The 27,245-nt window shown below is 31.8% G+C and overlaps 1 protein-coding gene across 1 annotated transcript in view; it reads right to left on the reverse strand.

Annotated features, from left to right (window-relative positions):
• Positions 1-10,938: 10,938 nt before the first annotated feature.
• LOC132723445 (NXPE family member 1-like) overlaps positions 10,939-27,245 on the reverse strand; it is a 55,436-nt gene continuing 39,129 nt past the window's right edge. The window contains exons 5-7 of the mRNA XM_060708169.1: positions 20,922-21,187; positions 20,208-20,386; positions 10,939-14,833 (exon numbers count right to left, since the gene is read on the reverse strand). Of these exons, the coding sequence (XP_060564152.1) occupies positions 14,166-14,833; positions 20,208-20,386; positions 20,922-21,187 (1,113 nt within the window). The 3' untranslated portion in view covers positions 10,939-14,165. The remainder of the gene's footprint in view (positions 14,834-20,207; positions 20,387-20,921; positions 21,188-27,245) is intronic.

Genomic DNA, 27,245 nt, shown 5'->3' on the forward strand with positions numbered 1-27,245 from the left:
GGCCGAGGACCTGACCCTCAATGTCCGCGATTCACGCCCTAGATCGGGTATACAAGTCAGCTCCGTATACTTCCGGGAGATTAAAAATAGAACGATGATGTCATTCTAAAAATAGACAGATGATGTCATTCTAAAAATAGAACGATAATGTCATTCTAAAAATAGAATCCAATATGGCGCCGCGCATGCGCAGTCGTGCCCCCAAACCGGCGCCTATACTACTTGACTGGGTAAAATCATCAGCTTCATTTATTATGATAAAAATAAACTCTTGAAAATTCTTCTTAAATAATATAAGTTGTTTTTTTTTCTGTGAGGTTTTCTTCTTTTTATTGTTGTTGCGGCTGTGTTAGCCTTATGTTTCCTTATACAAAGCATGCATAGCAATATTTTCAATAGCTGGCTTTCATTCCATTTTCTTTCAGTTCCGCCAATTATTTTTTGGTCAGGGCACACGCATTTTATTACTTGGGGACCTTACGCCGCTGTTCTTAGAATGGCACTTATGTGTCACATTTTAGTTTCCATGATCACTGCCGTTTGAACACATCTGCGGATATTTCTAAATTCAAATTTCACCATAATCTTGGTTAAATGTTGAATTCTGCTTAAGTCGGTGCGAGGGGGCGTGAACGGTAACTTGCATTTTCCATTACCGTCCATGAACAACTCAATCAAACCGAGCCTGCAACATTTTCAATTTTGCCGTTTTGGGCTTTTTTTCAGGGATTCCATATTTTCTCTAATTACAATATTTCTATTATTCATTACTGATAACGTTAAGAAAGTCACAATATCGTACTATATTTTACGTGTTTTAAGTATAATATTTAGAAATGATGCTTCTTTGTGCTGTTTTTTCAGGTGGCGTTTTAAAGATTATATAAGCGCATTTATTTAAAAGTAAAGTAAATAATACGTCCTGTGTGAGAGTCATAATTAGAAAAAAAGTTGAAAATTAAATTTGCCCTTGTACTGTATAATTTACATGTTTTAAGATAAAAATTCACCATTGTGCACGTTCTTATTAGTTTTAGAATTCAATAAATTTGATAAATCGAACTAAAATATAAATATCTTTTTTATATCCACATAAGTAATTATCAGTAACGAATAAGAAAAAAAAAACAAAAGATCATTTCCACTTAAACTTGGAAAAGAATATACATCTTCTTTTCTTATGTTAAATGTAAATTCTTGAAAATTCCTCTTAATAATGGATTCTTAGTTTTATTTCTGTTTTTATTTTTATAGTTATTTTTACCTTGTTTTTTCTTCTTTAAAATGTGTAGCCATATTGCTAAATAATTATTTGTAATGATTTTATCAAAGTTATAAAATAAACACCATATAACACCATATAACATTCATGTTTTAAGCATATCTTTAAGGAACGATGTGTCATTGTTCTGTTTTCTTGGTTTGATTTTTAAAGATGATAGTTTCGCATTTATTTAACAGTTGTTTAAAAGTTGATTTATTGTTCACTCCTAAACATAAATAGTAAGTAATACTTAAGATAGAAAGAAAAGAACAAATAATTTTGTAAACATGAGTTACTTCCCCTTAAAATAGAGAAAACCTGAAACCCAAAAGAACACCATAAACTACAAAATTAAGAAATGTTGCAGGCTCAGTTTTATTATGCCATGCAAATTAATGGTAAAGTACTCATAAAAAATAGATGGTCATGTGACAGCAGTAATTGCAGAAAATCGGATAGCTGTTAACATCCGGATACTGGTACACTTTGTAAAAGCAACCATTTTGTGCAACAGATAAACGTAATATGGATAAAATCAATAGGGTAATCGTTTACAACAGTCCATTACCTATCCTTATACTAATTCGCAGGTGAACTTCCTTCTTGTAGGAAAATTTTGAAAATATATAAATGAATGAACGAATTGATACGGCATCAATGTAGACCACAACGATATTCGAACTCCGGGTTTTAGTATAGTCAATAAAACTAAGGGACAAGCTGTTAAACTGAGCCTGCAATGTCGTGAAAATAATATCACAATGCACATGCTTTTATAGAAAGTTATTAAATACAAATATAACAACATATTTGTTTACTTGATTTTTACGAATCAAAATAAATCTAATTAACACAACATGAAACTAACTGCTAATAATAGCAGCTCCTTCCATAGGCCAAAATAAAAAGCATTCCATAAGAGACGACGCCGCTCACCGGCGCCGCCAATAACTGTTATTCAATAAAATAATCAAAGATATATGTGTTTATTTATTTTTTTGATTATATCACCAGAATGATCATACTTTTCCAAAGGAAACACATATCTGGATCCTGATCACAGTATTCTTCTTCCACATCATGTTTCTTAACTTATTTACCTTTATTTAATTTGAATCACTTTGTCATCTTTGAAAATCAGACTCTAGCCCATGTTTTATTTTCATATGTATCTTCAGATACTGTAATTTAAGGAAAACCTTACTACATCTTGTTCATGTTCTTCTCTTTTCATATCTCTTTCTACATTCAGTTATATGTCCTTCGAAGTTAACAGTCTTCGGAATGCTCGTCTTACATACAGGGCAGAGTGGTCGCATAATCTGGTTTTCATTTTTCACACTGCCTCCTTTTCTTTCGCTTGTCTTTGTCCCCGCCATTGAAGTACTTAAAATAGAACTGTCATAATGCTTAGGCCTATCTCGATGTTTACGTTGTTTTCTTTTTGTTTCTACTTGATCATTATCTTTCTGCTTTACTTCTGGTCCTGTTTCTCTACATTTGACCATCGTCTTAGATTCAGAAGATTTATTGCCTTGATCAGACAGATCAATGCCAAAACCCCCTATTTTACCGGTACAATATAAATTAACAATATGTCCTTTCAATTTCATTGTATTTCTTATAACATTAATACATACACCATGCTGTTGCATGAAGTCAAGGCCTAAAACAACATCATTTCCGATTTCAGCCAGTACAACCTTGGTCTTATAAATGTGTCTTTTAAACCTCAGGTCTATCTCTGTTTGTCCCTTGATTTTTAATAGATAACCACTTGTTGATGATACAGAAAGTTCAAAAGGTGTAATTTTGTTATTTCTCTTAAGTTTTATCCAAAGATTTTCTGAGATAACAGTAACGGTAGCTCCAGTATCTACTAAGCAATTTACTGACACATTACCAACCTTTGCATAAGCATATAAACCAGCCATTAAATGTCCTGACGAATTGATATTTTATTTGTCATTTACGCTTTTTGTTGTTTTGTCAGTTGCGTGAGTACTTCTGTTTTGTAGATTTTGTTTATGTTCTTCATTACAATTTTGCCCTGTACGATTTCCTCTTTTATAACCACTATCAGATCGCTTATAAACAGAAGTATTAATGTAAGGTTTTCTTTGTCTATCTTCATTGTAATAACGATGTTGAAAGTTCTTTTGTGGAAAATGGTGTACACATCTTTGATCATAACTATTCTGTGTCTTAACATATTTGTTATCGCCAAGTTTGCAAGACGACGAACATCTTGACCAAGTTCAGCCATTGATTCAGTGGCTTTTTGATGTCTATCTCTCAACTGAACTCTGTATAATTCAGTCTGATCTCTTGGTGAAAATCTTCGAGTGCTCTCACAAGTTCCTCATAATTGTGTGTCTTTGTTGTCAAATTTCCGAACACTCCTTGAGCTTGGCCTCGTAAGAATACAGATAAGTATAAACCTTTTTCATTTTCATTCCAACCATTCAAAGTTGCACAAGCGTCAAAGTGTGCTTTATAGTTTGTCCATTCCGTCATAAGTTGCAGGTTTCATGAAAGTAGACCTTGAATCTTTTACTTTGTAATCAAAACTTTTGTCTGAAGTTTGATTGTTATCCAATTTATGTTGTTCTTTTGGAGTTTCAGGGGGTAGCAAGTCAACAATCCTCCGTCTTTGGGTGATCATTCTGTCTTTCACATCCCTCTCATGTTTTTCACTTTGAACAGGCAAAAGACGTCTAGGCTTTGAGGTAGTATTTCTACTTGGTGTAAAACCTTCATAAGTATTCTCTGTTTTTACCATAGCAGATGTTGATGTAGCCAGCTTAATACTTGTCTGGTCAATTTGTCTTTGAAGACTATCAATCTCTCTCTGGAGTTTCAGCCTACGATTCTCATTCCTAAGATTTTCCATTTCATCGTACATATAACAAAAGTCTTCATCGGACCATCTACCTCTATACTCAGTCATGTTTTTAAAAGTCTATGGTAAGTTAGCCTATCTAAACTATAGGTGTTCCCCGTTTTTTTTTAAGTCTAGGGTAAGTTAGCCTATCTAAACTAGAAGTGTCCCATGTTGGGCGCCAATTTTGTAACGTGCACGGGCTAGCTGTTATATATGATTTTTCTTATGACTACTTTGCCAGTTGATTTGCTACAAATGATTATACAATAATTTGTTTAAACTTTGGAATCAAGTTTAATTAACTAATGTTATAACAGTACTTGGATATCGGGTTTTCAATACTTTAGTAATAACAATTACACCTAACGCAATGTTAAATTGATGCAATTGAAATACTTCGTAAATAGTGCAAGAACCCAAGTTATTAAACTAAAATATGAATTAATTATTTTTGTGGTGTTGACACTTCGGCAGCTGGACAGAGACTGATCGTCCACAGCTTTGAGCTCTATTTATACCCAATAATGTAGTTATACTTAATGATCGTTTACTGAAGTTGAAGAAATCAAGCATCCAAGAGATATTGATAATGGGTCGAATATTGGTACGAATGGCATTGAGTTCGAATGACTAAGTATAGTTTTAGAAATCATAAAAATATGCCCGTTATATCAAATAATTGCTACGAATAAGTTGTTAAATCTAATCATTTAATTTTTATGTATTTTTTTTTACTTATTCATAAAATATTAAACTATATATTTAAACACAAGATTACTGTTTAAATTTGACTTATAAGCAATTTAGGTATACAACCACTAAATATCATTATAGAATCTAGGCAGAATAGAACAATCGTCACACTACTCGTAACACGTCTTAATATTGGGAAATATACTGAAAAAACTTAAGTACCCAGTGTTAAGGCGAATTTTATCTTTTAAAACATAGAAAATGAAGCTGCTGACATTTGTTAATCCATCATAAATAAGTTTTTACAGAAAAATGTTTAAAATATTAAAAATAGAAACTTACGTATGATTGACTGAAAAAATCTATATTTTAGTTTCCTTTAATAACACATGCATAGTTATGATAAAATGTACTATTAGTGTTTGCTTAAAGAATATCTATAAATCTTTTATCATGTCTTTATGACAAAGTTATGAAGTAAACAACGCCATAGCACATTAAAGTATATCTTGAAGAAAAGATGCGGCTTTGCACTGCTTTTTAAATATTTTATTTAAAAGTGTTTGGGAGTTTATTGATTGTGCACTTTGTTAAAGTGAAAATAGACAATTTGATGAACGGTTTGAATTGAAACTGCTCTTATGCAAATAGGTAATAATCAGTTATGAAAATGTCAAAATGTAAAACATTTTGAGTTTTAAACTGATTTATTCTGGACGATTCGCCTTAATACTGGGTTCTTACTTTATTTTCTGTGATTCTGGACGCTTCGCCTTAATAGTGGGTTCTTACTTTATTATCTGTGATTTCCGTAGGTGTCCTGTTTCTTTCTAATAAACATGCATGGCATATTTCCATTTGATGTGCTGGAGGAAATATCGATCATGTTTTTATAAAGTTATAAAATAAAAAAAAAGCATCACACCACATTTTTAGATGTTTTTCTTAATAAGTGACTCGACCTTGTACTGTTTTTCTACGTTTGTTTTTGAAGGTTTTATTCATACAATGATTTTAAAGGTATTTACAGCAGTTTATACATTTTGCACTTCTGAACTGTCAGAAAATAAAACATTTATGTGAATATTTTTATAGATTCTACAGCATACTTATCATTAGTTTAAACATTATCAGTGCGTATTATCTCAAAGTTAATATTCGCCCTAATACTGGATTCCTAGTCTGAAAATATTAATATAAGTGGATAGGAACTCGCATTTCATCTATTAACATCTTGTGTGTCGCAGGGTCATATTGATGTATTAATGTTAGATATAATTTGTAAATGTATGTCCCGTATTGTACACCGTAGATTATGTGAAGTCCTATATTTGTGTCCTTATCCTATATTCCATACATTCATCCTTTTATTCATTTACTCATTCATTCATTTCTTCATTCATTCATTTATTAACAAGTATGTACTAACCATTGGTACGGGCCTCAATCTTAAATATTCTATTTCCGCACTAAGTACCTTCACGCATGCGCACTCCTACTGAAGATTTTCATGGCGCGAGCCAGACTTCGTATTCATCGATAATAAATATTTTCTGAGAGCGTATTTCTGTATTTTTATAGGTAAATATGAATGTCTGTATTGATCCCATACTTGTTATTCTACATTTTGCCATTCATGATTTTGTGTCATTTGTCATTATTTTGTCTTTGCACTCCTACTGAAGATTTTCATGGCGCGAGCCAGACTTCGTATTCATCGATAATAAATATTTTCTGAGAGCGTATTTCTGTATTTTTATAGCAACCCTCAAGCCCAGAACCTCTAAGCAGCACCTTTCCCATATCGTAAGAGTGGACTGCGACATGTGGATAGGTAAAAAGTAGTTTAACTCGCATTTCATGATTCAATATATAATTAAATAAATGTACATATATTTTCTTTCATGTAAGTGTGTTTTCTCTCACTTCACAGAGAAATTGAAATTGTAGAATTTCTAGTTTGCAATTGTAGATATCACTAAATAGAAATAATAAAGTCTTGTATAAATCAATGGAATCAAACCAAAGTGAATGCTAATTATTGTTCTGAAGATGGACTGAACAAATCTGCAGCTTCAAATTAACTGTTTAAACATGAATTTCTGAATGAAACCCTTGGTGTATTCTCCGCTTGAACATAGTCGAATTAACGAAATAGTAAAAAACAAAATCATTTTTTTTCTACTTAAACTTATTTATGATTGACTGAAAAAATCTATATTTTTGTTTCCTTTAAAAACACATGCATAGTTATGATAAAATGTACTATTAGGTTTCGCTTAAAGAATATCTGTAAAATTTGTATTATTCCTTTATGATAAAGTTATTAAGTGAACAACATCATAGCACATTAAAATACATCTCTTACAAAAGTTGCGCATTTGCACTGCTTTTTAAAGATTTTATTTTGATGTTTTAGGAGCTAATTGATTGTGCACTTCTGTACTAGTAGTGTTATAATTTCAACTTCTACAGCATTTTTGTCGTTTTTTATTATGATTGTTTTTTTTTATTAAACTTCTTCCGATCACTTTTATTATTTAAGCACAATAAATTCGATAAAAGGACTGAAAACGAAACTATCCTAATCGAAATAAGGGATAATGTGTATTACAGGATACCGGTATTTTATTGCACAAAAATAGACTTAAAGTCGAAATATCAATTTGTTAAGATTGATATATTAAAGACTCGTAAAAAGAAATGGACATTAAGTCGACTTTTAAAATATATGGAATGATCAGTTTTACTTCTGTCAATATAAGATAAAGATAGGAGCATATTACTTGTAAATTCTATGACATTTTCTAAAAAACATATGTGCAAGTATTTAGCATTTGCCAACATTTTGTTGTCATTTTCTATAGGTCAAAGTGTGCATTGTCAGTAAATGAATAAGTTGCATTTAAATAAACGTACATGTATATAAACTAACAAAGTTAAATTGATTTTCATTTACGAAGTGACTTTTTTTTCAAATTATGTTACTAAAATAACAGAAGGGATAAATAAAAATTAGTAAAGGAGACAGATGTAAACTGTCTAACCGACTATTCTACGTCATATCAGTGAATTTAGTTTGCCAAGAAAATTCACTTTGTTCTGGTACATAATCATGTTCTTCGCCTTAATACATTTAACCGTTCTGATAACTATATCTGTTTACAATAGACAAAAAAGACATATATACGATATTAATAGGTTAAATCACTAAATGCTACTTAAACATGCGATGAAAACGAAAACATATCATTTGTCCATGAAATATGAATACATAATTACAACGTTTATGAACATATGTGTGCTGGTTTTCAAAGTAAAGATTTTGCTTTATATGTTAAATAGATGCAAAAATAGAGAGAAATAAGAATCCCTAAAGAAAGACCAACACAACAAAACTGAAAATGTTGCAGGCTCGGTTCGATTGAGCCTGCAAAGTCGATTTTTATATGTCTTTGGCGGTTTCTATAATTAATTATATTTAATTGTCTATGAAATTGCCCATAATCAAACCGAGTCTGCGACATTTTTTACTTTTTTCCGTTTTGAGCTTTCTTAAGGGTATCCTTTTTTGACAATTAAGGTCGATGTATTTACATGTGCATATATAATTATTAAAAGGGAAATTATATAGGGTACTGTAAAAATGCAAAAAGTTTATAAAATTCCTTAACATCTCGTATGATACATTGATTTCGTGTGTTTTGAATAATGTATCTACAATATATTCAAATTAACATCAATATTGAGTTGTTAAAGGTGATGCCTTAAGATTTTCCAATCCTTTTTAAAAAATGGTTTGGTTGATTTCCAAAGCTTACCATTTGTCTTTTTATCATTTATTTTATATGTCTTTGTCAGTTTCAATGACATCCAATATTAAAGATGTACTAGGCTCATCTTTGAGTGAAATATTTTTCTTGCTGAAATTTATTGAAATCCATAAAATTCATACTGAATATGTCTAATATGAATAATAGAAGACTCAAAAAGTGTATTGAAAGTTGCATTCTGTATAACGGGTCAAGTAAAGTTGATCGTTTCTAAAAAAAACATTGCCAGTCTTTTTAACCACGCTATGTATTCATACTGTATTTACCTATAGCGTGTAGAGTTCAAAACATAACATATGTAGTCTGTATGTACTAAAAACATGTTTATTTTACATTTACAAAGAGACTGTGTAGCTATTATCACTAATTTCAAATATCAAATATTAGCCTAGTTTATCTTTAAATGATTTATAAAATTGCCCTGTCCGTGCTTTGACAAGGTGCCCACGTCTAGTTTGTTTTTGGAAGGCGTTCATTGATCGTGAAAGAATTATTCAGTTATTTAAACTATTTTAAAATGTCAATTAATGTAAAGGTCTCTCAATCATTCATTTGATTATTTTTAAACTACAATCTACATTTTCAATATTGTGTAAGAAATGAATCATTTTTATTATAGAATTGCTTTTCAGTGTTTAGATTTATAGTATTGCATGTTTGCAATATAATTTATTTTTTAGTTACCATCATAAAATAAGAAACATTTAGGAATTTATGAGAATACTCCCCGGAAAATATTTGCCATGTAAATAACTATAAATCCAATTAGTAATTGCACAAATAATACTATCATTTAAGTTATGTTATACATAACAATTAAAAAAGAAGTTTTATTTGTTAACTAATATTTAGTATTAATTATTAAATATTAAGTTTCTTTCTTATAGATTTTTATATTAATTACTAAAACATAATAATAAGAAAACTTTATAAGTATGCTAAAATAAAGATGAAAAAAAGTAATTTTAAAATTCATTCATAAAAAAGTTTTTTTTTTTTCATCTTATTTTATTCATTTATTGGTGAGATCGGTCTATCATTCAGACTTTTTCAGCTTCAAGGTGTTAAAAACTTAATTATGCAAAAATCAATGTAAATACAAATTTCCCGCCCATATTCATTCTTACCTTTAAGTCGATTCATAACATTTTCTAATTTTAACTAGCATCAACTGCGGTATCAATGTTGTTACAGCGGTGTTCAACTTCCGTTCTTATTATCGTTTTAGAAAGTTTTAAACAGACCCGAAATATATATGTAAATATCTTTCTTAATTAAGAAAAAAAATGCAGAAAAATACACATGCTTATACATAAAATCAATATCTTTTCTGTAAATAGGTTTTTGTCAACATATATATTTAGTAAATACAAATAAATCGATCATATATGAAAAGTCGTCCTAATGGGTAGTTTTGAACCATACATATCAGGTCCATTTCTAAAAAAAACATAAAAAATAGATAATATGGTCTGATCTTAATTTTTTTTTAGTTAGACAGGTTTATGTATAAACAATAATTTCCTGTAATAAAAATAAAAATGATTTGATTAATTAAGAAATTATTATAAGGTGCCGTGCTTCTTAATGGCGTGTTTCTCCCTAATGGGTAAAAATGCACTAAACTCCTGTATATATCCTGTACTTTAAGTCGACAATATATACATTTTTTCATGCATTAGGGCGACCACTGGACTAGGGTGACAAATTTTTGGTTCCCCTAATATTTTGGGATACCAGTTGTACATCATTTGCTGTATTTCAACCGAAAAGTCAACATGATAGCTTGAATAATAGTCCAACAATAAATCAGTGTTGTCAGGGGGCAATTAAAGACCACGCTACTGAAATAAGAATGTTTCATTGAAAGTCTTTATATATTATTTTCGAACTATTCAACATGCGCTAAGGAGACCAGAAAAAAATATCAAATTACTTTTCAAACCTGCTATATAAGATTAATCGTGAAATGGATTGTGTCTATTTGATTGTAAATTCATTCATATACAAAATAGAATATGTTTGGTAATAAATATCTGGTTGAAATTGGTTGAATGTTTGTCTGGTCAAGATTATATTAGTTGATGCTTTGTTTTTGAGGATGTATGTAAATATGAGATGCTTTAGTTTGCTTTTCTGATGCTGATTAGAGTTTGTGAAGTTCATATTGTTGGTTGAATGTTTATGGTGAATAGTGTATTTTAGAGTTGTAAAAATAGTAATTTCTGTGTTCTTCATTTTGTGGTTATTTTATTGTTTTGTTTGATCTTAGATGTTTAGAGTTTGGGCTCGCCAGTTGTCTAGTATTGTTTCGTATAAAAGACGTATACGTGAAAGATATTTCGTATAAGTGGTTGATAAATAATGTGTGTTTGTTTTTGGTGTAAATAATAATCAAAATTCTTTATTTTGGGTGCAAATAATAATCAGGGTTTGTTGTTTAAATGTATAGATTGACTTGAGATGGAAACAGATATAAATACATTAAAAATAGTGTTATCTAAACAATTACATGTTAGTTTACTAACTGAGAATATTTCAATCTTAAGTCAGGCGGTGCTGCCTAGCCTCCATATCTTGGAAATTGATTCTAGTATTTATGGCTAATTTTGTTTTTAGATTAAATAACACAAGGCAGTCATTTTTCCTGACAGAGGTAAAGTGGCATTATTGGCGTTGGAAGCATTTAGCTTACAAAGCATATTAAAATATGTAAGGCCATATTATTCTACGAAGAAATATTGTTGATTGTATTAAATTATGGCACATGATGTTGTTTAACTCTTTTAGTGTGCACTGCAGATTCATCTATTATCATAGATTTTTTTTCTCCTCGCAGACGAAAATCATTGTCTGCAAAGCTGCCTCCTTTTTCAACCAGCATACATTGTTGGAGGAATGCAAAAGGCCAAACACCTAAGGAAATCGAATATTGAATCTATTTATATATTGTCTTAAAACAACAATGATTATATTTCTTCTATTTGCATAAAACCTCGGATGAAACAAACCAACGCGTTTCTGTCTATTTGTCATTAATTTCATATTACAAGGATAGTGGTCAGAGACCTCCTTTGCATTTTAAATTCTAGAAAATGTATCATTCGTTACATGAATTGATAAGACTGAGGCTATCAATCATAGTGTTAAACGACAAATAAAATAACAGTTTTTAGTATGCGCTACACACAGTTTATCCTAACAGTTACTAATATATTTTGATTGATATAATGTTTATTTCCAGTCAATTATACGTTTTACATGCAATTGCCAAATATAACTGACACATATGCTGGAAATATGTTACATTAGGGAGTTCGACAATTAAGACAACAGTTTATGTGTTTGAAAAAATTGTTTACGTTTCCTTTGAAGCTAAAATGCTTTTACCAACATTTCCTTCACGAAAATAGCATTAAGTATTGGTTTAAGTTTATAAGTACGTGTTTACACAATTAATTTGGACGGCGCGCCGCGGCCGCGCGACCAATTTATTTTTTTTAATACGCACTTATAAATTTCAACCAGCTTAGTGTTTTATTTTGTTTATGTAAATAAATAAACTGGACTGATTGACAGTTTGTCGATTTACGAAAAGAAATGTGTTGCGATTCATTAAAATACTATAATCCTATTGAACAATTATACTTACAAACACTAAATACAATGAATCACAATTAATGACAGGATTATATATGATCGATAACTTGGCTACACGTTTACATTTTCATTTAAGGCCAAATATTAACCCTTTGTTTTATGTCAGTAAGATAGGTGAGCCAGTTTCATAAGTGCAATTGTAAGGCACCGGTTGAACAAAAATATATAATATCCAAATCTAGGAGGGAGGTCCAGAACACGTCCGGTTTTGAGATTGGAGAGATATTAGATGATTAATTTAACAGAACATCGTTACTTGTAGTAATGCTGTAGCATTTACGCATACATTCTGTTCTCCATTTTAATACTGTGTGGGAAATAATGGTATTTAAATACCATAATATATATCTAGGAATTATAGTAAGCATACCGATTATTGTGTTGCATACACGTTTCACTTTATTCAAAATTACTAGATGCAGATTAAAATTGTCGTAACTAGAGATCGTTTTGCGAGAACAGTAACTATATCAGTCAGGTACAATTTAATATCTGTCAACCCTTCTAAAGCATGAATGATATAAACCAATTTTGGATTTACTTAAAAGCTATGGCATGTTTAAATTACCTGTATGTATAATAAAAAAAAAGCAAATACATACTGTCAAATTAGCATTTACAATTTACCTATTATATGTTTTACATATTCAATTTGCTGTTTTGACATTTTCTTATTTGACGAGACACGTTATTTTTTCTTACTTAAAGATATCCTATGCTCAAATTTTATTTTTAAAAATATTAATAATTGCTAAACAGTCTCTTTGTATGTATAAAATAAACATGTTTGGAATTCATTCAAGGTAGATATGATATGTTTTGAACTCTACATGTAGTCACCATATGAATATATAGTGTCATTGAAAAAACTGGCATTTTTAAAGCAAATACCAATTTTACTTGACCCGTAATAGGGAATGTAGCTTCTAATACATAGTTTATTCATTATTTTATTCAAAGTTAACATATTCAGTAAGAATTTCATGGATTTCAATGCATTTCTAAGATAAAAATAGTTTACCAAAAGATGAGCATAGTATATTTTTTATGAAATATGAAAACTGGTGAGTCGCTTAGTAATTGCATATCCGATCATAACGCTTTTAAAATACTGTTTATTTCTCATTACTGAGTTTCAGTTATTTCAAATCTCAAAATAATATTGATCCATGATCTACGTTAATGGTCATTGGTCCACTTTTTAACTGTAGTATTGACTGTCGAGTAGTGGAATATATATACATGTCGGACTGTTTTGGCGAGGAGATCTTTGCTAAATTATTTATACAGATGTTAAACAACAGGTTTCGAAAATAATAAGGATTGCAAACCCGAAATGCAATGGAAATTCTAAATTTAGTATTACTTGATTTTATTTAGGCGTTCTTCGTATAACTTCTCCGTTGTACAGGGATAACGCGCTCGTTCAGTGTGTCAAAGGTCTGGGGTTCAAATCCCATTCGATGAAACTATTTGTTTTTATTAAGTTCCTTTGTTAAGGAAATAGCCACGATATGCAAGAATAAAGTGTGGCTGTCATAAATGATTTTCGGAGCAAATCTAGTTGTGCAAATTTCCGTATGTATCAAACTTTGGTAGCGCAAGATGAATAACAGTGCATAGAATAAACTTTACAGGGAACTACATACAGATATACAGTACTATTTAGATTGCAAAGATCAGAAAATACTACAGAGCTTGCAGCCCTTTGATTATTAAATGGCTATATTTGACTCCTGCGTCGCGATCTATGTGATAGATATAATAAACATATAGCGTTTTATGACAAAACACGTTACTTTCATTGATATGACTTAAACATTTCCATAACTTAATTTGTACAAGCATAATCTAGCATCTGATCTATCATATAATTCACAATATCGTCTGGAGGATGGTTCCATTTCTCATGCCTCGCTATGGTAGTGTCTTTGTTATTTAGTAAAACAATCCGGTCAAGTAAACCATCAAATACTTCATAAATGATTTTGCTATACACGAAACCAAAATAATCACTAAGTCTTACATTTCCAGCTGGTGTATTTGTAAATGTATGTGGACCTTTAATCATTACAATAGCTTTTTTATTCTTTAAAAAAAGTCTTTCTATACTAGGACGTATTATTTCCATTCTTTGCTTAAACACACTATGATGAAATGCTACAAAATGCATAAATAGTTGAATAACAATTATTGCACGTTCATTTGGTGGTATATTGTCTATACGCCGAGACGTTGAATATAATGTGTACCGAACTACATCCCAATCATTGCCAACAAAAAATGGTTGCGCATGCGGGTACCAGCCTGCTCTAAAACTAAGCTTCTTATTTAAACACTCCGCCATCTTGCGCCATTTTTCATTCTGCCATTTTTCTGTTGTTGGGAGACATTTAAAACGTTTGATAATACTTGTATACCATGCCCTTAAAGTCGAATCACCAATCAAGTATAAACGACTGTCCTTTAAGCAGTTGGCGTCGTTGGTTTGCTGGAAACCTGTTAAATAAAAGAAGCAAATTTGTTATTACTTTAACCCTGCTGTGTGATAAAAATTTCCTTATGAAGTTTCTTAATATTATTCAATGAGAATAAGTTTTACAATTATTCATGTTTCCATATCCACATTTTGTGGGAAGAGAAACAAACAATATCTGTTGAGGCATACGATATGAATGATAATGAAAGTGATACCTTTATTTATTATCACGTGAAACCAACACAAATAACATAACCTCTTATAAATAATGGCATAGTTGAAAGATGTAATGACATTTCTAAATAAATAACGAACGGCAAAAAAGTAATAACAGAGTTGAGTTGAAGAATCATGTTCATCACATTCCTTTCAAACCCATTAGTGAGAGCTTATTTTTTTAACATGTGTCATTGTAACTATTTGATGTACATACTAAGTGCAGACCTTCCCATGATGCTTTAGTTATAAAGTTAACTGCGCATGCTTAGTAAATATACGCACTCTGCTCTATGTATTAGCTCTGTATGAATGAGTTGTGACTAGCTTGATAAAATATATAAACGCACGTTTGTGTTCTTACCTGTACCAAGAAACATGGTATCAGAAGACTGCTTATATGTAAAAATGACTAAAGGGGACACTTTTCTTATAGCATAGTTCGTGTAGTGGTAGATTTATTAATCTTTTAATTTGCGTGCAAAAGTTTAATATTTGGACATATCAGCACAATTATGAGTGCCGATGAACGGACCAAACTGCCATCACCCGCTGCACACCAATCGAATGTTGTGCCGTCGTTGATTCCATTCAACAAACTGGAAGAAATTCAGACGTGGCTGGATTAATTACGAGAAGGCGTCTGGACTTAATTTCAAATCAAAGGATCTAAGAGCAGCAACATTTTTTACATGCATAGGGCCTGACACAATAGATATATTTGACGGGTTTGACTTTGAAGATGAAACAGACAAAGACGATATCGACATTTTCATTGAGTAATTTCGATACGTTCTGTGTTGGCAAAACCAACGTGACATTCGAACGTTACGTCTTCCACACGTGCGTGCAAGGTGAGACAGAAACATTCGACACTTATATTAGTAAAGTAGGGAATTTGCAAGAACATGCAGCTATGGTGACTTAGAGAATGAATTAATAACTAATAGGCTAGTTCTGGCATTCGATATAATGGGTTTCGAAAACGATTACTACAGGATGATAAATTGACCCTAGATAAATGTATTGCCATTTGCAGAGCAGCAGAAGCATCATCCTCAAAAGTCAAGTCGTTGTCTAAGCATGCATCTCCATGCGAAGATGTGCAAGTCGTAAAGCCAAATCGCAAAATGTGCTAAAGGAAAGTGTCTGGCTTTTGGACAAAAGTGCAGGTCTTGTGGCAAAGTTAATCATTTTGCTTCGGATTGCATAAAGCGTAAACATCACAAAGTGCAATCAGAAAGACCACTTGTGAGACATTTAAATTTGATCTCTTCATCAGAAAGTGACGAGGACGTTTTGTTGTTTAATCAAAATCAAAAGGTGCAGTCGAAAATGTTCGCTAACATGTTATTATTTAATCAAAACAAAACTGTGAGATTTCAATTAGATTAAGAATTTAGAATTAGATTTTCAATGGCGGAGCTACGGCAAATATTTTGCCAAGGTTGTACGTGCCAGAAGAGATAAAGGAGAAAACTAACATTACGTTATCAATGTATAACAAATCAAAAATGAAACCATGTGGTACGTGCAATTAGTTTTGAAAAATCCCAGGACAAGAAAACGATATGAGGTGCGGTTTATCGTCATTGAAAATGATACGGCTGTTTCGTTATTAGGATCTGAGGCAATTCAGAGAATTAATTTGTCCCGTCTGTGTTGATAAGAACTCTAAATCAATTATTGAAGAAATTGAAACGAGTTATTCGTCGGCATTTGAGGGCGAAGGACGATTTCGGGGAAACCTACACTTGGAATTTGATGATACAGTGAAACATGTGAAAATGCCACTCAGAAGGGTTCCTATTGCAATGAAAGGGTAATATAACAAAAGTTAACACTCCAACAGACTGGATATCAAGTTTAGTAATTGTGAAGAAAATATCAAATGCGCTTACAATATGTATAGATCCAAAATTGTTGAAAGTTGCTTTGAAAAAAGTCTGCTGCCAGTGGTTGCAGATGTGTTGTCTGAACATAATTCTGCAAAAATATTTTCAAAATGCGATGTAAAAAATGTTTTTCATCATGTGGAGCTAGATGAACAGTCAAGCTATTTGACAACATTACTTGAAACGTCATTCGGACGATATTGCTGGCTTATTATGCCACTTTCAACAATACCTGGAATGGAATTTGGAAGGACTACTGGGTATAAAAGCGATCGCAGACGAAATAATCATTTATGGAAAGGGTAAAACTTACGAAGAAACATTGCGCGATCTTGACAACAACTTGAAAGATGCCAAGAGATAAATATCAAGCTAAATAAAGAGCAATTTCAGTTGCACAAAACCGATATGTCGTTTGTTGCACATTTGCTGACAGACACAGGGGTGACACCTGACCCGTCTAAAGTAGATGCAATTATTAACATGCCAAGACCCACAAACAAGAAAGCTTTACAACGTTTTTTAGGCCTCGTTAACTACCTTACGAAGTTCTAAGATAAACTAAGTGAACTATGTGAGGCGTTAAGACAGTTGACGCATAAAGATGCAGTATTTCAGTGGATAGAAGTCCATGATGAAGCGTTTGACACGCTAAAACAGGCAGGCTGCGATGTTCCTGTACTACGATATTTTGACCCAGAGTAGGAAGTTACTCTTCAAACGGATTCCTCAGAAGCCGGCGTTGGACGTGTATTGTTACAAAAAGGACAGCCTGTAGCATATGCAAGCCGTACCTTAACAAAAGAAGAAAGGAATTATGCATTGATAGAAAAGAAACTATTAGGTATCCTGTACGGAATTACCAAATTCCATCAATTTACATATGGAAGAAATTATTTTGTTGAAAATGACCGTAAAGCATTCGAAATTATTAGTAAGAAAAGTTTGTACAAGGCACCAAAACGATTACAAAAAATGTTTCTAAAATTAGGAGCATATGACTGTGAAATTTGTTAAAATAATGGCAAACCTATGTATATTGCGTATACACTATTTAGATCATATCTGACCAAGGACAAAGCTACATGACTCGAAGACGTATTACTTTCAGATTACGAGAAAGAAATCGAATCCACTGATATGTCAGATTATCTAACGTTGTGATATGTCAGATTATCTACCGGTGTCTCCTCAAATACAAGCACGTATTAAACAAGAAACTTCTGAGGATCCGACTTTTAAGAAATTAATCGGATGCATAAATCATGGTTGGGACGGTGTCCATCCTAACGAGCTTTCTCCATACTTTGCAGTTAGAGATGAATTATCAGAGGGTAATGGTATCATATTTCGCCGCGAAGATAGATGTGTCATACCTAGAAGTATGCGGTCAGAAATTCTAGGTTAAATTCATTCAAGATCATGTGTGCACTGGCCAAATATGAGATCGCAAATGAAGGATTACATCACTAAGTGTGACACTTGCCAATCTTTAGAAAGAAAATAAACAAAAGAACCATTGATCAATCATGATATACCGGATAGGCCATTGGTTAAAGTTGGAACGGATGTCTTTATGTTTGATGGAAAAAGATTATTTTGTCACTGTTGAATATATTACTAATTTCTTTGAAATTTACAGGCTATACGAATCAAACTAGAAAGAAATCAATGGCAAACTGAAACAACAATTTGCTAGACATGGAATTCAAGAACGTCTTGTCTCCGATCAAGCAAGTGTATTTAAATCTGAGAAATTAAAATCGTTTGAAAGAAAATGGGACTTCAAACATATATTTTCATCAGCTAGATATCCGCAGTCTAACTGAAAGGCGGAAAGCGCAGTAAAAACGGCAAAACGTATCATGAAAAAGGCTAAGCATTCTCACACGGATCCAATAGTAACGATATTGAACTTCCAGAACACACCCCAACAACCGACAAAATACAGTCCAACTCAGCAACTCATGAACAGGAAAACTAGAACATCCGGAATGATATTTGAATTTTAAACCGAGCATACCATTAAATATTAAAGAGAATCTTGACAGAAGTAAAAAAAAAGGCAAAAGCGTTATTACGACAGAAATGCAAAGTCGTTAGGTCGTTTAAGAACCTGTAAAATTATGAGAATACAACCCCAGGAACGAAAAAAAAAAAAAAAACAGCGGGAAGAGGGCATTGTTGGTAGAAAGCCAAAGACACGTTCATATGATATAAGAAAGGAGAATGGTACGCTAATAAATCGAAAACGTGGTCAGCTTCGCAAAACTAACGATCACTTCAATGAGAAGGAAAGGGAAGAAATTCGATTTACCTACGAATGTTAGCAGTAATGAGTTATGTCCCGTTGAACCCCCCGCTTAATCAACTGGTGAACAATCAGAAATTAAAAACAGATCAGGTCGAGTTATTCGTCTGCAAGTGAAATACAAGTACTATGTTACATAATATACAAACGGTAGAAATTGTAAGACTGTGCATAAATGTATGTTATTAACAGTAACATCTTTTTTTCCCGACAGTTGTGAGTTTGAGATCATGATTTGTTTTTTTTTAGTATATTTTAGTCATCATTTTTTTTAAAAATTGAGTATGCTGAACTGAACAAGACTGTAAATATCTTCTTGCTTTTGTAAAAGAGAAAATATGTAATAGTATTTGATTTACATACTAAGTACACACCTTCCCATGATGCTTTAGTTATAATGTTAACTTCGCATGCTAAGTTAATCTACGCACTCTGATCTATGTACTATTCTACTTTTTTAAATTAATTTGGTTGCATTCATATATAACATTAATATTATATAAATTATATTAATATTTTTCTAATGTCGTTACTAATAATAACACAATACTAACAAATTAGGAACCTTGGCCCGACAAGATTCCGTTATTCCAAATATGAAATATTTAAGTATTTCATCATAGCATTCAAAAGGAGACTATTGCTCTTCAGATGGGGTTTTAAGAGACAATGTTCAGAATAAAGCAATGATGTATTTCCTTGGCGTTCACCGTTTCACACCTATTCTGGCGATGGCCTGAGATACTGGATGGTTATCTAGCGTTTACAGGCGGGGGGTAATATATTACAAATTTTGAATAGACTGATAATGATGAATGATAGGCGCATCACGATGACAGTGTTCAATGCTGACTATTTGAAATTCAATAATAACTGGTCATATGATATCAAACACATTTTCTCTACTTTAGGACAAAGTTGTAATTTTCATTTTAACCATTAAAACATATAATCAATATTCATAAATTTTACCTAAACAATTTCTGAAGTTCCATTTCCCCTTATAGAAAAACCCTGTTGCATTTCTCGATTGCCAAAGTTTTGTGATGTTGTATTGTGAACAAGGTATTGATGGTTTTTCAATAGTAAGTCTTGTCTTGTCTTCGTTTCTTACCAAAACATTTAATCTGTGTTCCAGTGTCCGTTGGCCTCTATAATGCAAACAGAATATAAGCAATTACAATATTTATGTTAAATCTCGCCAGGACTAAGTGTCTATAACAACAAGAAACACACATATTTGTTAAAAAGATTTTATTTTTTCTGATATATTTTAACAAAAAATTGTACTTAGTAAATTGTTTCTGTTTATTTGTAATATTTCCTGCCGTAGGTTTCACTTAAATGTTGTTTTAAAGTTGCGGACATTGACTCACTTTACTGTTAAAAAATTACACAGAAATATTGGCTGTTCAAGTAGACTTTGCTAGTAATTAATACATCTTAATAACCCAACGACACTAAAGTGTGCAATCAACCTTTACAAATTTACGAGGTGGCACTTTTGTAATAATTATTTCAATAATATATTTTATTTCCTTATTAAAAACAAAAAGCCCAGCAGGGTACTGCACAATACAATCAAGATAAAGTAATTCCACAACCAGCAATCTGTGATGCAGAATAGTTTAGTATAGTTGACCAAAACACTTTCATTTCAAATAAATTACAATGACGTAGTATTACCTTTTTAATAATCTGTCCTCACAATCACTTAATTGAAGTTCAGGATAAGGTGTATGTGTCCGTACTTTCTCCCAGTCTTGGCACAGCAAATGTCCATTCTTTGGTTTTCCACAATAAAACGGCATACCGGAGTTCATATAAGTCAAGTTACAAAGTTCTGTATAATTTGTATTCTTAATCAGGTGGGTATGGTTTGGATGACAAGGCATGTCCTCTTGGTAAGTTCGACTTTTGAATAACCCATAAATGTTTCTCGTAGCTAAAACCTGGATTTAAAATAATTATCATTCTTATATTTTTAATAAAAAGTACCAAAATACTAATTATGTTAACATTACAATAAAGGATGATAATCAGACTGTCTTTGTTTGGATTCTCTGGATGTCGATTTTAACACATTGTCTTTGGCCATATTTCGACGTTCCCTCCATATAATCGGCTTTCTTTGTTAATGAATCAATACATACCTTTTTGTTGCAAGTGACATTGGTAAGAGAAACACATTACCATAAGACTTAATATCCGAAGACCGAAGACCCTTCGATCGAACCCGATACTCTCCCTATTCGTCTTAGCAGGTAGAAACTGTAATCCCTATTCTTTTAACATAATAACATAGGGATTAGGATGAATATTTGAGTACATCGGACTCATTTCAAAATGGCTTTTGATATCATTGATGAATCTTTAAGGTCGTAAGTATTGACATGGTTTAATTGGTCAATTAATTAAGGGATCAATAAGATGTAAAATTGGCCATTCATTGAAAAAGCTTTAAATATGGTTCCTTTTGATTAAAATAAGATGTTGAATGATGCATTGATAAAAAGTCATATATTACCCTTCATAGGTCAAACAATGTAGGACCTTTACCATCTGAATTTAAATAAAAATGATGTAAAATATATCTTACTTCAAAAATAGATAAATAGATAAATAAATCATATAGCAGACGAAATGTTAAAAGAGATCAAGTTTTTTAAAAATCAGAAGGACTTGAACCCACAACCCACGCACACTGTATGTATCCTTATAAAATGAATTGTCTTACAAAAGGGTTGTCCATCAGGTATTTAATATATTAAAACCAAAACCCCCTATAATTCAATCAAAGCTTGTGAAATAACTCATTCTATATACAACTTTTAATGATCTTTTTTCAGGAACGTCCGGACTGTAATTTAATCACAATGTTGTGTTGTTGTTTTTATTTTTTTATCTATACACGAATAATAAATGTATACATGATGTTCTAGCCAACTGTTCTTGAGTATAGAACATACGGAACACTGTACACATCACACTTTTACACTTTGCTGCGATTTTTGCTTTGGCTGTTGATACTGTCAAATGTTTATATTTTAATTACATATTGTTATGATTAGAAATAATAATTATCAGTAAGTATAGAAAAGTCTAAGATGTTGGTATATGGAAATGTTGTTATTTATCCCGCCATGGAAACGAGACGTAAAATAGCCAACTACAATCTGTTATCGGACAATCATCTTTTAAAAGATGATTAGGAACAATGCTAATAAAGCCAAATGTTACCATCATTGAAACGTATGATACTAAGATTGCTCAGTATGGCACATAAATTTTTGGCCTTGAATATTTGTGCTATATTTGAGAAAAATATCAGTTCTATGCATGCAATATATATATATATATATATATAATATATATATATATATATATATATATATATATATATATGATTGGACCCGTACGGTTTTGTAATGCTGTTGCCATTGGTGAATGTGGAATATATTCAATGAATACTTAGCAAGCATACTCTTTATATAATTTTGACTGCGAATTATTTAAATTCCAGACTAATGACATGTTTTTACTCAGGGGTATCATGATTGGGGCAGGATCTGACCCCCAAGCATCTGTGGTTTATCAAATTAGAACATCCCTTTCTACAAAACCTTCTTTCTATTCACATGAGTGACTCTATACACAGGTTTAATTGTAAAATTAAATATTGTCAAATGTTTAAAAAAAAGTAAACAACAACAACAAACAGTAGGGATCTCAGTGAGGTCAAAATTTCACGTGGCAGACTGTTTCACAAATAGGTAACAAAATACCTGTTTTAACGAAGCACACCGAAAATTGTTTTCATCTTCACTTCTTTGTTATGAAATACGGGTTTTTGTTACAAATTGTCTCAATTGTCTTGTGCATGGCGGTCATTTTGTCATACTTTCGGTTCAGTTCTATTTATAATCTCAACTCCAGGTCAGATTTATACAGTTGTTTTCTGAGGCAAAGTTGTTGAATGGACTAATTGATATGCATTATTTATTGATTTGAATTGTATGTTTGTTCTAAGAATGAAATATTATGACATATTTATTTTGTTTTGTAACCTCAAACCACCTAATTTGCATACTAAACAATTTTGGTGTCATTTGCATACGCAAGCTAAAATCAGCGTTCGTATCCAAAAACATCACTTTGTCTCTGTCCTAATTGTATAATAGATGAACAATTTTCTCTCATCGAAATTTTTCATGAATTTCAATGAAAAGTAATAAAATGTACAAACATATGAAATAACTATACTGAAACAAAAATGAAACTTTCGCTAAGTTTTAATGTAGATATGTTAGCACAGTTTTTCAATCCTTTTGGCTGAAAGCTTACATTTTTGTAAAATAATGCATTGTGGTTCTTTTAAAATCGTCATTTTGGAGGAAAGGATCAGATTGATTGTTGAATTTTAAATTAAAATAAGGTAAGGGTCGTTTCTAAAGTTAACAATCAGTAGCGTGTGTGACCGCGGTGTTCGATGCTGACTGCCTGAATGCGACGTCGCATTGAGAGCACAAGTTTGTTAATGTCAGCCTGTGAAATATTATTCCATTCTTGAAGCAATGCTGCTCGAATGTCGTTGATGTTGTTTCGAGGGTTCGGACGTCGACGTACGCGTCTATCCAGACTATCCCAAAGATGTTCAATTGGGTTCAAATCCGGACATTTTGAGGGCCAGTCGTCGATGAAAGTTACGTTATGATTTTGTAAATACTGTATATTGACACGACCAACATGGAATGTGGCATAATCTTGTTGTAACGTCGTTATTACGTTATGGGTCTGATGCAGAGGGACAACATAAGGACGTTAAATGTCTTCCCTGTATTTTTGGACATTTAGAATGCCGTCAATAACGACGAGCGGAGTTCGATACCCGTAGGCAATACCGCCCAACACCATAACTGAGCCCCCACCCCCAAAACGATCCCGTTGCAGTACGCAGCAGTCGGCATAACGTTCATTCCTGCGTCGGTATAATCGTACACGGCCATCAGCTCGAGACAATGCAAACCTTGACTCATCAGTAAAAAGAATTGTCCGCCAACACTGTCTTGTCCAGTATGTGTCCTAGGGCCCATTGAAGTTGTGCACCCAGCTTCAAGCATGCCCAAGGCCCTCTCACGTAAATTTTCGGGAATTCTTGGCATTGAAATTTCAATACAAAACTTCAATTAAAAAGGTTTGTCGTTTTTTTACTACAGCTTTACGACTATTGCAATATCTTGGTAAAGACAAATATGCACCACGTGGAGCGTATATGCCCATCCCTTACGCGCACGTGAAACTCGATTTTTACGTTGAATAAACATATCGGGCTTTTATACGGGGATTAGCTGACCGATTTTGCAAATAAAATAAGTTTTACAAGCTACTACATGTATATATGTGTGTACATCTAAGTGGTACACTTAAACAACTGGCACATACTTTGCGAAAGTTTCTTGTTTGGTTCAGTATACATTGCGAGGGACCAACGTGAAACTAGTCTATCAGACTCTGAGATTCTGAGAGGTCTTGATAGTACCCACATAATGTGTTAAAATTGTCCCTTTCCAACACATGTTTAACACATGGATGCACATAGACTAGTTACGCATTGATACAAAATCTAACTATAATTGTTAAGTAGACTATGTTCATATTTTTTAAACAATTCTTCACAATTATGTCAAAGCAACGTAAATACAATATTTACCTGAGAGACAAATAAAATCATAGAAAATAAAAAAAAAATCACGAGTAGTTTTGCATTGTACATATTTATTTAATTTAATTTAAAATTTCTGTTGTTTTTTTCTCCCCAATTCTTTTTAGAGTTTTGGTATGATTTTTATGAACAAATTAAACTGCTAACATAACTATTCATGTTTATTTAGAAATAATACTAAATTGCATAGTTTATTAAGATAAAGATTTCAATGCAAAACTAATCTATGTGAAATAAGAAATTGTTTTTAAATTTATTAATGTACAAGAGTCATGATGATGTCATATCATATCTTATGATGTCATCTCTTGAGATAATCTTCACCCAGGGGCAGATCAGTGGGGGTGCACTAAAAGTGTTTTATTTTAATTTGCCTTAGATTAAAATGAAATAAAGATATCAAGAATTGAATGAGAATGGGGAAAAATATTATAGTTTTATTACAATACATACAAATGAGAAAAATAGTTTGGATTGGCCTGATATAGATTCTTCTTGAATTGATTATCAATGTCCACCCCTGATTCCTAGAACTGACCAGTAGTTCCGTTTACAAAACTGACAAAAAACATAGATGTTCCTGACAGAGATGTTCCTATTTATACAAGAAAAGAGTTAGCAGTATTTTAAGGTAAGAGATTATATAACATTTTATCATTTTCTAGATAAAATATGTTATGTTTAATACCGAAACAGTGTTTATTATATACAAATAAATACTCTAGATGAAATATTGAGAGATATTTATTAATAGCATGTGTATTTTCATTTATCTTTATTTACAATGTAAAAAACTTTTTTCACTGCAGTGAAACATATTTATCACATTTTAACTGGTGTCTTGATACTATTACAAAGAAATTTATCAACAAACACAAAAATGTAGTTTTTCAAGTTAAAACGTCAGAAAAAAAAGAAAATGTCCCTACCAGTAAATAGTAACCAGAAAATTCTTGTGATTCTTGTGTGTCATATCATGTGATATGAAAATTTACATATTTCATTTGTGGCTAGCGCCACACATTGAATATTTACTTTCATACCCCACCATGAAAATAAATCAAATATATATACAAGGGGGCCATGATGGCCTTATATCGCTCACTTTAAGGAATAGATCTTAAAAGTAATTTTCTTTTTAAAAGCAAGCACCAGGTTTATAAAATTATTTAATGTCATTTAAAGGTAAGTGTCAAATGTAAAGTATTTTGGCCAACAGCAACAGAAATGCAAACAAGTGTAAAGAAATACCTTTTATTTTTTTTAAGTACAGTTTGCTTAAAAAAGCACACCCTGTAGCGTGTTTACATTATAAAAATTTTAACAATGACATCATAATTAACAAAACAAAGTACAAATTTTGATAATACTTCAATAAAAATGGATCAAAGACAAAAATGGCCGGGTTGCATTTGTATACCAAATAACATAAGGCTGTGATGTTACAAAAATGTTCTACCATTGCCCAATAGTGTCGAACATTTAACTTAGTCGGTAAACAGGAAGTGGATATTAAAGCGATAGACCTGAACTTGGGACCACGTGTAAATGCAGTAACAATACCAAATATCAAGAGCCTGTGATATGTAGTTGCTGAGAAAACTGTTACGGAAATTTCCTTCCATTTACAATTAAAGCCGAAAATTTAATTAAGTCAGCAAATTTAACTAAGTCAGCAAACGGGAAGTGGATGAGTCACATACCTGAAATCATATCCCATGATATGTGACTACTTGTAAATCCTCCAAATATCAGGAGACTGTGATAAGTAGTCTGCATGCCCACTCAATTTCAAATATAGGGGTACATGTACCCCTGTCATTAAAAATCGGGGGTACATTTCAAAATCCGGGGATAAACATAAGTTTAAACATTTTTTTGTTTGTAAATACATTTTAGTCAACATGATATTAATGAACAGCTGTTTCACTTAGTATTACTACCCACTGACACAAACACGAACTCATCACTTGAAGTAGCAATATAACAGCCAATCAATGGTATTTTGTGTAGTCCATACAATTATAACCCGTAACTAAAATCTTGTATATCCGAAATTATTTAGATTTATTTCAAAATCTCAATTGTTTATATTCTCATTTCATATGACTTACGCGAAGCTTACAATTGAAGGTAATGTTAAAAAATCAAGTGACTAACTTTTTGCTGATCATTGGAGAACTCAAAATACTTTTTTGCAATTTAAAATATCCAAAACTTTTTTTCTTAAGACAGTACATGAGACGTCAAGACATGACATAAATATTTACGAATCAGACTGAAATGAC

The sequence above is a fragment of the Ruditapes philippinarum genome, unplaced genomic scaffold, assembly GCF_026571515.1.
Source record: "Ruditapes philippinarum isolate M1 unplaced genomic scaffold, ASM2657151v2 ctg5965_1_1_1_1, whole genome shotgun sequence".
Lineage (NCBI taxonomy): Eukaryota > Metazoa > Mollusca > Bivalvia > Venerida > Veneridae > Ruditapes > Ruditapes philippinarum.